Source organism: Gracilinanus agilis, chromosome 3 (assembly GCF_016433145.1).
Source record: "Gracilinanus agilis isolate LMUSP501 chromosome 3, AgileGrace, whole genome shotgun sequence".
NCBI lineage: Eukaryota > Metazoa > Chordata > Mammalia > Didelphimorphia > Didelphidae > Gracilinanus > Gracilinanus agilis.
The window spans coordinates 170,398,169-170,414,807 of NC_058132.1; the positions used below are offsets into that span (position 1 = coordinate 170,398,169).

A 16,639-nucleotide genomic window follows, 5' to 3' on the forward strand; every position below is an offset into this window, starting at 1 on the left:
AAATTCAAATGTAATATTTTTACCTGTGAAGTAAATAATAAAAATTAGTCATCTACCTTCTCTATTATTTCTTTTTACATCTTTCATGAGCAGCAAGAAATGACCATGGGAGAGCTTTTTTATTTTCTGAGTCCTATTGATTATTTTTTCATGTATATTTTCTATTGAGAAGAGGTATCATTACCTTTCATGAATCCAAAGAAAGTAATGAAGTTTAATTAAATGGTGGGGTTTTTTTTTTTTTTTTTTTGCAGTTTCATCACCTTTCGCTCAGCTTCTTTTTATGGGACTTCTCCCCTCATAAAAACAAGATAGTATTTTCTAAAGTATTTAACACAGTGCCTGGAACATGGTAAAAGTTTAATAAATGCTTGTTCTCCTTCCTCCTTTCTGCATCCCTACCTCTCAGAAGTTAAAAAAAAAAAAGCTTTCTTTTAGCCTCTTCATTCTTTCCTTTACTCTGACTGTATTTGGAATTTTCTGAAGTTGGACTAGTACTGACAAAAGTATTGTTGGTCCAGAGACTTGGATTATATAATCCAATAATGCAAAACCATAGTGTTGTTGGTAAATTTCCTAATATAGAGGGGAAAACAAGACGGCCAAGGGACTGGACAGCAGGGTATCCCAAGACATAAATAGAAAGAGTACAGGGGTATATCCTATGTATGCTAAGGGAGGAGTGGAAGTGGAATGTTAGGGACCAGAGGAAAATAAGTTCAGAGTAAAAAATTTTTATTCAGAAGATCAACATCTAGATAATTGAGAATTGCATGTACTCTACACCTTATAATATAATCTTTAAATGTAGGCAATTCTTTTCAATTATGTATACACTCTGTTTAACATATGCTTAAGTCTAGTTTATTGGAATGCAAACGTGAAAATCAATGTAATGCATTTAGTTACAAATATGGCACATTGTATTTTTTTCTTTTCTTGAATACATCTGCTGCAGATGAGAAACCATCTTTATCCAGAAGAACAGCCCCCCGGTTCTGAAAATGAAAGAATGAGGAGTGAAATCTCTGACCTGACAGAAGAGCTTCATCAGAAGGAGATCACTATAGCAACTGTCATGAAGAAAGCTGCTCTTCTGGAAAAACAGTTAAAAATGGAATTAGAGATAAAAGAAAAAATGTTAGCCAAACAACAGGTATGCAAAATGATGTGGTCTTTCTTTGTCATTCTCCATTATCAATATTAGAATTCATTATTAACTAATAAAGACATTTAATTTTGCACTATTAATTCTAATAGTACCACCCTCATATGAAAGCTTTGTCAAATAATGCCAGATAGTCAAAATAGATCTTGAAACATAAAAAAGTACAAAACAACTGAATTAAATCTACAAATATGAAGTGTTTTCTGATAATTCTTTGTTTACCTCCTGTGGCTGTGTTCAAAGGCTTACTATTTCATTTTTATATCCACTTTTTTTAAATGAAAACTCGTGACTTTTAAAATAATCCAATTAGATTTTTGTTAGGTTATTTTTCCCCTTTCTGCTTTAGAGTGTTTTTTATTTTGTTTTGCTTAGCTAAAAATGTTTTAAATGCAAAAATTAGATATGATTTATCTAAGACCCAATGAGTATACAACATGATGCTAGAGGAAATCAGATAACTTAATCCCACTATTAATATTCTACATTTAACTGTTAATGTTATAGCAAATAACTACCAAATGCAATTTACTAATGTTGAGGTCTGTTCTGTTCCTTTTTGCCTTTAAGTTTGGAGGTACATAATGAAAGCTGTTTTTTCTACTTTTCCCCTCAAATTTGGCAACTCAAGGATCACCCATGCTATAATTGTCAAGGTGTGAGCAAATTGGGAAAACATGACACATTCCAAAGAAGAAATTGAAATATGAAGAAGGGTCATGTTATTAGTAACATAATCAATTATCTGTAAGAGTACTATTCTTTGTAAACACAAAAAGAACATATTATTTGCTTTGATATAGATTTTAGTGAAGCAGTCCAATACTGTGGAAAGCCATACAGAAGATATCATGACATATTTTGAGGGAAATCTAGCAGGTAACTAGAATAGTCATTGCCCTAAATTTAGTACCATTTATTAAAGATAATTCAAATTGAGGAACAAAATCCTAAAAGAAAGCAAGAAGGAAATAATTGCAGAAAGGTCAGAAGAATTGTTTAAAATTTTGTATGGTTAGATTTTACTAAAAAGTTAATGAAGAACTTTGAAGTTAGGAATTATGTAGTTGGTAAAAAGTCAAAAAAGAGCTTGAGGAGCAAGATAATTTTATTAGACCATAAGATTAAAGTAGGAAGAAACTTTATAAGAATTTTAAGCTAACACTCATTTCACACCTGAGAGGAAGAAAGACTAACCCTATTTCACACCAGTAACAAAATAACAAGGCCAGGATTTGGACCCGTGTCGTCTTTTTTTCAAACTAATTGTCTTTTCCACTATATCACTGTGCTTTTCCATGATTCACATTTGTTAGAAAAGAGAGGTGAGGTATAGAAAGTTTGAACTAGAAGAGTAATAGGCAAGATTCTTGTGAATATTGGGTTTTCACTATAGAATTAATCCATAGGAATGGAGGCTAAAGTGGAAGCCTATGAAATTCTAAAAGTAGGGCACAGGGAAAATTTGTTAAAAATGTAACAGGAAAACTATAACAAGTATATTCATCTTGTTTCAGTTGTCAGATATGAGATATAAAGCTGTCAGATCTGAAAATACACATCTGAAAGGAATGATGGGAGATTTGGAGCCTGGAAGATACCTGGTAATTGATTAAATGTGCCACACTTATGGCAATTATTCATTGTAATTATATGTATCTGCCTGAAAACATCCTTCAGAGTTATAAGTTATCTGAAGAGATGATTAAGGTTGCAAATACTTTTGTACTTTTGAGTCTTAACCACTGTTGAAATAACTTTTCCCCTAAGCTAGAGTCTCATGTTTTCCAGTCATGGAGAGGAAAATCTCCCTTGCCTCCATCTTCCTTATTCTCTTCCAAGACTGGGTTTATCAGACCAGAAGTGCCAGAAGGTCCAAGAACAGAACTGTAGAGTTCTTTAAGGTTTCTACAACAACGAAGTCCACTCAGAACTTAAAATTTCATTTACTGCTATCTACTAAAAGTCTTGTTCTTGATCTTGAAACCCAATAAAGCAAGCCTCTCTGATATAAAAGTGAGAAATTTTCATTTGCAATATTTTATAGTATGCATCATTACTGAATAAGTAGCAATTAATTATTAGTTAATTTAAGTCCTACCAAAGATATGTACTAGAAATGTACATCTACTTGGTAAGTCTGCACTATAATCCCAACAAAAGCAAGCAGTCTTAATTTGGCTTCTTGGGAACTTGCCACCTTTGATTTCTGTAACACTTCACTCTAGCAGGTCTTCACTATTCTCCAATTATTCTTTTTTGTTTCTTTTTTTTACTTCCTCTTCCTTCTGCTACATGACTATTCCACCAAGACTCAGACTACTCGATGGGATTTCTATGAATGTCAAATGAGGGATGTATATGCCAAAGCAATATTTTGACTATAAAGCACTACTATACATAAATGTAAACTATTATTATTAAGGTTTAATTCTTGAGTCTTTGCTTATCTTTCTCTTTACTTTCTTCCTCAGAGAACAGAGATCTAGGCAGGATTCCATTGATCACCTCTCTGTCAATGAGTCCAGAGTCTTATGCCTCCAATATTTACCTATCACTTAAATTCTAGATTCACATCTCCAGCTTGTCAATGGGACAATTCTCATTGGAAGTCCATTGACACATTATAACATAGTCCTTGCTGAACTAATTTTCTTCCCAGCCTAAATCAGCTCCCCTTTCCAGCTAGAAAGAGCATTGAGCTGAGAATCAAAAGACCTGGGTTCCAACTATATGACTTTGGGACAGTCACTTTTAACTTTTCTCAGACTAATTTCCTATTTTGTAAAAAAAAAGGAGATCATATCTACTCGTCATAACTATTATAATTATTGTGAGTAGCAAATGAAGTAATGTGTGTGAAAGGGCTTTGAAAGTAATGAAAAACTAAACAGCTGCAAGATGTTATTACATTTGTGCTCTCCTCTCCATATTATTATCAACCTAATTTAGACCTTTATTGTTTACAACTGAGTTACCACAAGAGCTCCCTACTTAGTTTCTTTACTTTCCTCCTTGAGCCTTTCTTTCTAACCTTACAAAGCTAATCTTTCTTAAACGTGTGACATATCATTTTAATCCTCTGATCAAGATCCAACTCTGGATCCCCAAACTCTGAAGGCATTTTTCTCAAGTCTCAGGAACCTGACTTCAATCAACACATTTAGGCCTATTTTCCTCCATTCTGAAACACAGACCCTTTGATTTAGTTTGATTGGTTTTCTGAATGTCCTGAACATGTACCTAACTCTCCATGCCTTTGCTTTTTTGGTATCTTTTCACCCTTCTATCTAAATCTTAACTCTCCTTAGAACCAAGGTGGAATATAACCTCCATCATGAAATCTAGGATGTATTTATAAAGCCCATACTTACTTCTCCTTTCTGTGAACTCCTCTAGGAATCTGCACTAATTAATTTAGTGCTGAATTACATGCAGTCTTGTATTTTTCTCTAATTATCATTTTACAGGTATCTATCTTTGTCCCTCTGTTATGTTTGAAAGATCACTAAGGGTAGAAATCAGGGGGAACATGTTTAATACTTTTGTATCAACCCACCATGCCTATGACAGAATTTATGATGAAGTACACTTGTTGATAGATTTAATTGATTGATATCACCAGTTATCAAAGATCACATAAATTAAAATGATTAATGGACATTATCCTTGTCATTCAAGAGACTGGGGGGGAACTATTAAGTCTCATATCCTCCTGTCTCTTGAAACTTGGCATGTAACTATAATTTATATTATACTATTCACTGTTGTATTACTCATAATAGTTTTGTCTTTCCAACTAGATCGTGTAAACTCCTTGAAAGGAAAGGTTCTCTATTTCATTTCTCTCTTATCCCTAAATGAGAATAGTTGAATACAAGTTTAAAATTCTTTAAGTTCTTTTCTGTGTTAAAAATCATACTGAATTTGGTATTTAGTTCTTTGTGAAATAATTGGAATTATTAAATAGAAAAGACTAAATAATTAAACATTATTGTTGGAAATTTCAACTCCTGTAGAAATGAGAGATAAAGAAGTATTTTGTAGTTATTCTTAGGTCATCTAAGATATGTGATAGTGGGCTATTATTAAGATAATAATTATGTCATATTTTTCTGGTTCTAGACAAGTGACGTTACTGATTCCAAGGTAGGCCATTTTTCTCTAACTATATATAATGTTAATAAGTACCTTTGAAAACTATTCTGCTCAAGTGTCTGTGACCCTCTGCAGATTTGAGGAGAGGAATGAAAACTACCCAAACCCCCCTCATAGGGAAACTGTGCAGCATTGCACACAGTTGTGAGCCACTAGGCTCTTAGCTGCTAAGTGCAGACTTTAGAGATGTAGCTAGTCACCAATCAAGTTTTACTTCATGTCCCAGAGCGATGTCTAGAAAAGTAATAGAAGCAATGACCCCACAGAATTCAGTTACTGAAGCTGTTGTGCATAAATTTCACTACAAGTAGAGAATCTCCTGGCTTTCCTTCCCCACCATTGACAGACAACAAAGTCAAGTTCATGATACCAGGATCCTTTACTATGGCTCTGTATCTATACTTTTCATTATTTAAGAAAGATAGAATAAAAGCTCATTAACTCAGATCCTATGAATTCACAGTTTGCAGTAATTTAGGCAGAAGCTAGATTGGTTTACAGTTACACTAACAATAAAAAATTTACTAAGCAAATTAATAACATGGTAAGAGGCCAAGGGATGCCAAGGGCTAATCAACTTAAGAATATAAATTGCTTTCAGGCAACTTTACTTCTGTTAAATACATAACATTTACATGCTAATAATTGATATAGGTATACTTGTTTTCAGAAAAAAAAAAACTTTACTTTCTGTCTTAGAATTAATTCTACATTTCAGGTCCAAGGCAAAAGAGAGCGGTAAGGGCTAGGTAATGGGGGATAAGTGACTTGCCCAGGGTCACACAGCTAGGAAGTGTCTGAGGTCAGATTTGAACTCAGGATATAAAATATACTTATAATACTAGTTACAAATTATTTATTAGAATTAGTTCTGTATGGACATTTGCTAGGCAACATTTTGTCACCCATAAAGTTGCATTTCTCTTTCTTTAAAAGTTAAAATTTTATTCAGTTTCTTTTTCAAACTGGTCTTCCCCCTAGCTAGTCTTAATTAATAAATGTTGAGTTCATTTTTTGACATTTCTGGAACAAAGACATTTCCTTGCCATTTTAAAGAAATCAGCTAATGGACTAAAATTATTTTGGTACTAACACTTTGCATGAAAAGCCATTTTGGAGTGTTTTTTTTTTAATTGTAATGAAATATTAAAAAAAAATAGAGCCCATGGACCTTAAAAAGAAATTTTCAGAAATACTGATATATTTATTTCTGCATGTTCTCACATTATTACATCCAGTTCACAAATATATATATGTATATATATATATATATACATATATATTAATAAATAACTAGAGAACAATTCAAGGTCAAGGATAAAATAGCTGATTACAGACCAATTATGTTCTCAAGGAAACTGAAATGTATTTTCATGTCTCCTTCATTACTTTGAAAGGCAACATGGTATTATGGAAAGAATACTAGAGTTGAAATCTAATACTTAATTTGTTTGTCTATTAATTAATACTTAATATTATTTGTATGACCTTGTTTAAGTTATGCAAGCTCTCTGGGTCTCAAATTACTCATTAGTAAAATAAGGTTATTGACTGAATGATCTCTAAAGCTCTTATTTTAAGCTCCAAGTCTATGATCTTGTCAGAGTAATCATAATCAGTGCATGTGTAATCTCAAGGAAATAGGTTTCTCTGTGATACAGATCAAACTCTACCATCTTTCTCATCCTGTATGACTCTTATATGCTCTCCCATAAATCTTCTGGGGAGGTAAGGTTCCATCCAACTTGCAAGAGAGTATTCTTTCAATGTCTTAAAAATCTTTAGATACTAGTTTATATACTAATTAGATATCTGATTAGATACCAATCAGACTGCCCATCAGTTATCCCCACTCCTTTACCATTCACACATCTCTTTGATTATATCTTTTATATTGCTTCTTGTAGGGAATTCATCACAGGTAATATTTTGTAGTCTAGTTTTGCCTACCATAGATCTTTTCGTTGTCCTTTGGAGTACATACAAATTTGATTCTGCAGAGATTGTAGTATTGCATGAATCACAGGCATATAGCATCATTGGAAGAACATTCATGTTAAAAATGGATTTTGTTTCAGGGAGAGGCTTAGGGATCATTGAAAATGCTATCTGATTTTCTAAATGTAATACAACTTTTTCACTTCTTATATAATTCTTGATTCAGTTCTTTGCCAATCTGTAGTATCTGTCCAAGATTTATATTTATATTTCTAAAATACATAAATATATACATGCATCTGTATACACATATACAAAAACACATATATGCAAAACCACATCTACATATATACTGGGTGTCCCAAAAGTCATAGCAGTAATATGTGCTTATCAAAGATTAAACTTTAGTAAATTAAAATTTACTTTAAATTTAATAATTTAACACTTAAAATTATACTAATTGAGACCCACTACATGGGTATATGTGCATGTTGTAGATATGTGCATGCATATATATGTGTATATATATATATATAAATTGTATATTTACATAAAATGAGATGCTTATCATACCTACCTGCATATTTTAATCTGGACAATGGTCCACCCTCATTCATTTAGTTTTTCATGTGTGAATTGTTGGGTTAAGCTCTTAAGGGACCTATAAATAACATTAGAAGTTTTTGAGTACTTTCAGGCTTCATACAAATATCACAATGTCATCTGCAAATATGAACAGTCTTATTATAGGGAATCTTCTATTTGGATTTTGTGTTGGACATCCTCCTTCAGTGAGCATATGTCTCCCTGTTTTCTGCCTTGCTTTATCTTAATAGCCAGAACAAGATTATCTCGGTTTTTATATCTACAAAAGAATCTTGTTTATTCTCAACATAACAAGGAATCCTGCTGAAGGGGAACTTTACAGGCTGTATTTTGCTCTACTGGCTCAAATGCTTTGAATAGTCTATGAACAAAAAGGAGTGGGATTTTGTATTTTCTGTACCTTTCAATCAAATGGTCTGGTTACAGAATATAATTTGTGAAAGCCTGACTTGTTCTTTTCTCATGCTTTCATCAAGGATGCCAACAATAGATACATAGCTCATTCATTGAAATATTTTATTTTGGTAAGAAGGTAAACATATGCCAAGTGTTTTGCAAACTTTGAAGGCACTACAAAAGTACTACTTATTAATATTAAAATTTATTGATATTTATCACCTTTTTATAGTAGTACCATCCATGATTTTTTCTAGTTATTTGGTAACTTCCCTTTAAATATAACATTTACTTATTCCACAGTACTTTGGTATATAAACTCTTTGAGGTCTGGACCTCTTTCCCCTTTTAACTTGGCCTTAGATTGGTGCTTAATAAAAACAATAAATGCTTGCTGTTTGATTCGTAATAGTGTTGTCTCCAGCACAGATCTCCCAGTGTTAGACTTGGTCAAGTTCAACTCTTCTTCAGTCTTTAGTGTGACTTACACTTCTTCATTCAGACATATCCAAATATGATAGTTTCACTGTAACTGATAAAGAAAATATTTTGTTATAGAAATATCAAAACAACTTTTCCATTTTTATCTGCTTGTTGATGCACTTCCACTAATATATCTTATGCATTATGCTAAGCTTTGGCAAATTCTTCGTAATACCACTTGCTTTAGTTTTATGAGCCATCATTTCTCATAATCTTCCATCAGTCCTCTCCATAAGGTTTTACAAATGAATTCATATTTCTAAGTCAGTGTTGCCTTCTATTTAACTGGATTTGGAGTCAAAGACCAGTGTTAAACTGCTATCCCTACTCCTTATTACCTGTTTAACCTTGAGCAAATCGCATAATTCCTCTAGACCTTAACGCTTCACGCCTCATTTGTAAAATGAAAGAGCTGGACTACATGCCCTCTAAGGTGCCTTCTAGCTCTGGGTCTATGATTCTATGTCCTAATAGTGCAAAGCTCAGAAATTTACTGAGACTTTCTTAGGCTATCTTGGCCTCCTCATTGTGGCTCTTTCTTTACATCAGCTAACCTTCTGTAGGAAACAATGATAGCCTATGGCAGTATCTTCTCTTTTATTCATTTTCCTGTCATTTAAGCTCAGAGCTATTTTAACTATATTCCATTTCTTCAAATCCTCATTCTTTTAATTTGAAATAAAGTTTGATCTTTTCCACCAAGTTCAGAGACTGTGTGTATAGAGATGGCCAAATGAAAAATGACTCCTATATTGTAACTAGTCTTTCCCAGTTTATGATATAGTTGATCTCTAAGGCATATTTTCTTCTTTTTTTCCCCCTTTGGACATGTTTAATTCAGGGATTTGTTTTGCATGACTATACATATTTTTAACGGGTTTTGTTTTTCTTGCCTTCTCAACAGGTTGGGGAAGGGGTAAGAGTGAGGAAGAGAATTTGAAACTGAAAATAAAATAAAACTGAATTTTTAAAAATACATAGTCAATCTTCTTTTGTATGACGTTATACTTGAATTATCTAGCATCATCCTATATTCTCTTCTTAAGAAAGCTTACATTTACATAGCGCCTTAGGGTTTTCAAAGCATTTTTCATATATTATTTCATTTAATACAATGGCCTTTATGAGAAAGGCACTCATACCCATTTTATAGATCAGGAAGTGAAGGCTAAAAGAAGTTGTGATTTGTACAGTATCACTTAACTATTAAATGTCTGAGGCAAGATCCCAAAACAAGTCCTCTCGATTCCATATCCAGCAGGCCATCTGACTTCAATATGACTCAGCCACATGGAAGAGAATGTCCCTGCCTTATTGTAAGTTACAAGATCACCAGCTGATCTCCATTGACCTTAACTAAGCATCTCACATCTGTAAGACTTGACCAAAGCCTTTCAAGACTTCCTTGTAGTTTGCATAGTTCTGTCCTCTTTTGCTTCTTAGTTCCGAGTCCTGTTTTCCAATGTATTTTGTCATCTATCCCATGCTCACTTTGCATGAAAATCCCTGAATATTAAAGTATAATTTAATGTGTAGGCTTATTGCATCACAGTATCACAGCTTTAGAACTAGAATAAATTCTTTGAGGAATATTTCTGCTTCCTCATCCGCTGCCTCAGATATTGGTGCATAAGCTGCTGTTATTTTCATCATGGTCTATTTTACTTAAGCTAATTATGAGTACTACAAAATGAGATGATTGTGTATCCTAGGAAATAAGGTCTTTAGTTGCCTTTGGCCAGAGTAAAACCTTAAGACTTCTAGTTCCTTTATTTGCTTCTCCAAAGAGAATCTATGAACCATTCTTCTATTTAGCTGCAAACTATATGTGTGTGTATATACATATGCATATGTATATATATGCACATATATATTTGGATTTCTTTTATTGCAAAAATGTAAATATTAATATGATTCAATTTCCCAGTATTATAATTCACTTCTTAGTTATTGGATGAGGATCTCATCTTTTTAGTGTACCAATAGCTAAATGAATGTTTTTAGGTTATAAATTATATTATTCTTAGCAACTTCTCTACCCCATCCCACCTTCATGTCAACATTATTGCAGGAGATTAAAGACCATTAAATTAAATTAAAGATTCCCTTGTTTCCTGAATTGCCACAGCCAATCTACCAGTGATGGAACTTCTCAATACTCAGCTAGGCTGGTCCTCAAGCAGTAGATAATTAGTTGCTGGGACCAAAATGAAAACCATTCCAGCATGCCAGAATCTTCCAAAGCTCGTGTTCTACTTGTAGAGCCATCACAAACACGAGATAACTTCTATGCCACAGTGAGCCTTCAGAGTAGGACTTTTGGAAGATTTTTGGTTCATAAATCATGTAAACAATTATAGTACTTATCAGATTTACAAATGATAAAAAGCTAGGGGTGGAGTGGAAATAATAGCTAATTCATTAGATGACAATTAGGATTCTAAAAGGTCTTGATAGCCTAGAGCCTGGGACTAAATATAAATGGGTAGAATTATATAGAGATGAATTTAAAGTCTTACACTTGGGCTAAAGAAATCAACTTTACAAATACTAACTTGATGTATTATTGGATAGTAGTTTACCAGAAGATCTAGAGATTTGAATGACCTGCAGGTTCAACATGAGTGAACATATGACATGGAAGTCAAAAAAGCTAATGACATCTTGAAGGGCTGCATTAAGAGACTATAGCTTCTAGGAACAATGAGAAAATAGAGAGAGCATTGTGTTCATGCTAATGAGTCCCACATTTTAAGAAGCACATCAGAAATCTGGATGGCAACCAGAATGAACAAAGGCTTCAAGTTCAGGCCTTTTGGTTAAAGGAATTGGAGATGTTTTTATTCTGGAGAAGAGAAGACTTAGAAGGACGTGGTAGGTGTCTTCAAGTATTCAAAGTGCAGTCATTTGGAAAAGGGATGAGACTTGTTCTGCTTGGCACCAGAGGGCAGAATTAGAAACTATCCAAAAATGGAATGAACTGCTTCAGGGGATATTGAGCTTCTCCTCAGTGGTGACCATCAAGCAAAGGTGGGATGACCAGATATGGAGGGGATTCTTTTTCAGGTATAGATTGTGTTGGATAGCCTCTGAAGTTCCTTATACCTCTGAGACTTTGCAATACATGTATTCCTGTTTTACCCTTTCTGGTTTTGTTTAGCATCATTTATGAATACTGAAAATATTCTGATTTTTAATCATCATCATTAATTCACTGTCATCTTCATTTTTAATTACCATAATAAAGACTAAGTCAAAGAACCACAGATTAAAAAAAATTATAGACAAAGCTTTTTCTTACAATTGAACAACAGATTAAAAGGTACTATAATAAATTAATATTGGTGGGTACCTTATTGTAATTACTAGATTTTGCAAAGGCATTCTCAAATCAGATCTTTCAACACAAACTTCTTTATGAAGGACAAATCTTATATAAAAATCTTCATATTGCAGCAGATGTACTATAATTTTGTGAAAAGAAACTTTGCCCTATTTTAAAAATGGGAAGTTAGAAATATTGTGCTAGTTCCATCAGTCGACAGCATAGCCACTTTAAGAAATCAAAAATAAGCACATCCAGCAAACAAAAATCCTATGTAAAAAAGAGCAAAAGACATGCTGAATCTTACCAAAAAAAATCAGTTTAAATTGATCTTAGCATTTTCTAGGTTCCCTTGACCCTTCTCTTGTTCTGACACCTCTCTTGGCCCAGCTTCTGCCATCATCTACCTTTTCTCATCAATTTTAGTTTAAACTCTGTCATTTATTTGCTGTGTGAATTTTTTTAAAGTGACTTTAGTAATGTTCCTACAAAATTTTATTATGTCTTTAGAAAAGTCTTATAATCCCACCTTTGTTTCTTATTTTAGTATATTGCTTTTTCCCTTTGGTTTCTTTTTCTTGACATCCTATCAATAATCTGACTGTTCTCGCCTCTTTTGTTAGTTGATTCATCCCTATACCTAGTGTCCCAAGACTTCTACATTTAATTCTTACTAGTTCAAGACCAAGGTATTGAACATAATTATGAAAGATAACCAGTCACTGAGGTCCTAAAAGCTTGATTCTCACAATTAGAAATAATACTTTTAGTGAAATTTCATTTCTATTGGAAAAACCATTTCCTACGCATGGAAGTGTATGAGCTCCCCCAAATTATTCATTTTTCAGAAGTTTCACATCAGAGAGAGAACTCTCAAGGTTAATTTGCTACAGATGAAAATAGAAAACTAATTAAGAATTTTCTGAATGCCTGCAACAAGTTACTCATATCACAATTACAATAGTAGAGTCTAAGGCCTCTATGATAGAAAATTGGAAAAAAAAACCAAAATTTTAGATTGAATATATTTCTAATGGTATTTGTCTTTATGTTGCTTCTCAATTGACAATATTTAGATGTATATAGAAACAAAAAAAATGTATAAATCAAAATAGACTTTTCTACATTCACTGGACCTCCTCGAGTATTACTATTTCTGTTGGATCCCAATAACCTAGATGTTCTGGCCTTGATTTCCAAACTTTCTAGCACTTTATCTGCATTGCTCCTCTATTCCTAATCATATTTCTAGCCGATTTCATAACTATTTGTTTACATCTGTATTCCTAGTATATTTCATATTTGTTTCAGGAATGATCATTGTTTTTCATGTTTTAATCCCTCATAATTCTATCACATGTATTCAATACTTAACAACTGATGAATTAAAGTTGAGTCCTGGCTCTGCTCAGTACCACTTGTTTGATCTTGAGCAAATCATTTAATTTTTCCAGGCCTCAGTTCCTCATCTATAAAATGAGAAATTGGAATTGATGCTCTTGAAGTTCCTTCACATATCGGTGATCATCTAAGATTCTCAACATTTTTGTTTCAAGCTGGTTCTTGAGGTTTATACTTAGGTAAAGGATTTTCTAGACTAGTACTTCTCAAAATGTTCCCAAGATCCTTTCAGGACCTGGTCCATGAAGTCAAAATTATTTTTATTATAATAATAATTAAAATTCTATTTTGGTAAATAACATTAATCCACACAAACAAAAACTCCTTGGGGTACTGAGACTAAAAAAATTTGGAATTGCTGTTCTAAACACCATCCAAACTTAGGAAATTTCACACAAAAAGGGGGGGGGGGGTTGAAAAGAAATTCATGCCTCATAGTTCAAGCCAATCTTTAAATCTTTCTTAAATTAATCATTTCTTTACTATAGACAGGATTACAAAAGCCTATAGCTTCTACAAAGGACTTCTTTATTTACATTCTACTAAAATAGAAACCCTCATGAAAAAATCCCTAAGCATTATGTTAAGGTGTCTGGAGTTCAATAGAAACAGATGGATGATAGGGCTACAATGAGCAGTGTGTCATAATGGAGAAGTTGCTAAACCGGGAACCCAGAAAACAACACTAGATAACTACATCATCTTGGGCAAATCACTTAACATCCCTGGGCCTCAGTTTATATATAAAGAAAATGAGGGAGATTGAATTGAATGATTTCTGACGTCTCTTTCCAGCTTCAATATTCTATTAAGCTTAAGACATTTCATAATGACAATTTTTTTCAGACGTGTATTAATGGACTTGCAGCTTGAAAACATTAAAATTCAGCTTAATTCAGCTTATCTCATTAGAGATCCTGAGAATTATATGAATATATTAAATAAATATTTGCTATGTTAGTATACATTTAATAAACCAGTCAATCAAGAAATATTTATTGAGCTCCTACTATATTCTAGGTATTTTGCTAGGAATACAAAAATAAAAAGTCAAATAGTCCTTAATCACCAAGAATTTACAATCTTATATGTACATGTATAGATCTATTAAAGAAAAAAGATAAAAATGGTTTGTGGAGGGAAGAGATCCTCGCAATTTCCTATAGAAGATGGAACTTGAGTAAAGTTAGGAGAATTATGGATTCTAAGATACAGTAATGGGGAGGAGATACTTTTCAAGCATGATGGACTATGTGAAGGATGAGGGGTTAGTTAAATCCATGGGGAGGAATGAGGTCATCTAGAGAAAGGATGTAGAAAGAGAAGAGGACTCAGGACAGAGCTTTTGGCACACACAGTTAGTGGGCATCAATATGTTTGATAAGCCAGAAAGGAAATAGAAAATGAAAAGTCAGATGCATAGGAGGAAAACCAAGAGAAAGTAGAGTCAATAAAACTCAGAGAAGAGAGAATATAGAGAAGGACAGAAGGTTAACAGTATCAAATGCTGCAGAAAGGTCAAGAAGTATGAGGGTTGAAAAAAGGCCAATAGCTTTTTGGCAGTTAAGAAATCATTGGTACCTTTAGAGAGAGTAGCTTGAGTGATGACCTAAGCCAAACTGCAAAAGACTGAAAAAGTGAGAGAAAAGGGTTGGCTGTACATAGATAACAGATACAGATAACTTTTTTCTAGAAGCTTGGTTGAAAAAGACTGGCAGTTAGCTTGAGGCAAGGGTGTGTTCCAGCCATCTCTAAATCACCACAAATTATGATTAGATAGCATAACTTTACAACTAACAATCTATCAGATTTTCTGTGTCCATCACTCTTATGCTATGTGAATTTATATAGCAAAGGAACATTCAACAGGCAACTGCCGTACTCTGTTATTCATATACACTATGGGAAAATGGGGAATGAAATCTTCAGATGGTATACAAGAGAAAAATTAGCTAACATATTTAACTAACTTCACAGAAAATATGTACTACTCATAAAACATCATCTAATATTTTATTTCCTTCCACAGAATGTAGATTACTGTAACAAGGAACATGCAAGGTATACAGCTTCTATTAACAAATTGGAGTATGAGAATGAAAGACTCCGAAATGATCTTGCCAAACTTCAGGCTAATGGAAAATTGCCGTGGGTCAATCCAAATGCATATGAGGACACAGTAAGACAAGCCTATCAAGCCCAAATAAAGATGAAAGAAAATGAAGATAGGTATGCATTTTAAATTGAATATGTAATACACATTTTTCATAAACTAAAATATTAAATTTAATTTTAAAGAATTCAAACTATGACTTCCCACATTTTATTTATTTATTTTAAAAATAATAGTCTTATGCTGTTGTCATAACTGTTTTTGAACTATAATAGCAATGGAGGCTGAGGATATTACTATAGCAAATATTAACATCAATATTAATCTATTTTCATAAGATTCTAACATATTACCTATAATACGCAAAGAAGATAGTGCTTTTAGTATAGGAAAATGTCACCAGGCAGGTATCAGTGAGACATGTGCTTTGGATAGTTATTCTTCTAGAAGTGAACTGGAGTATTTATCTCACTTTTGGCAACTGATCGGCGCCATCAGTTGGCTTTGAAACACAGGGTATTATTTTTCTTTTGTGGGTAAAACTAGCATTTATGAAGATTAGACTACAATTTCTACTATCTTACTGGCTCCACACTTTTTAATCCAAAACTACATGTCCTAGAGATTATGGAATTGGAATGAATTTGTTCAATGATAGACTCGATCTAGAAGATTCTCAGAGTGCTATTTTTAGCACATTGCTAGTTTTCAAATGCTAATATATTGGACCTTATACTGATATTTTTAATGTCTCTGCTCATAAGATCATATTTAGCAGCCAAATACCAAAATAGTTCTGTCACTTAAATGATGTGATCTAGTAGTAGAAGAACAATTTATTCAAATAATACTTAGTAGCTTATACTTCCTTGAGCTCATCGTCTCATTTAGTAAAGGCAGCATAGTCAATCAGAGAGTTTATCTCTAAAGACCTAAGTTCAAGTCCTTCTCCTGACACATGCTTGGCTTTATGGCCCTGGGGAAGTCGTAGAAATGATTACTGTATCAGGCAACTCACTCAAACTCATAAGTTGCAGAGTAGGTGCCAACC

General features: G+C 33.1%; 1 protein-coding gene across 1 annotated transcript in view; it reads left to right on the forward strand.

Moving 5' to 3' along the window:
• DEUP1 (deuterosome assembly protein 1) overlaps nt 1-16,639 on the forward strand; it is a 104,277-nt gene that overhangs the window by 59,591 nt on the left and 28,047 nt on the right. Inside the window, exons 8-10 of the mRNA XM_044666220.1 lie at nt 959-1,156; nt 2,686-2,772; nt 15,505-15,704. Of these exons, the coding sequence (XP_044522155.1) occupies nt 959-1,156; nt 2,686-2,772; nt 15,505-15,704 (485 nt within the window). The remainder of the gene's footprint in view (nt 1-958; nt 1,157-2,685; nt 2,773-15,504; nt 15,705-16,639) is intronic.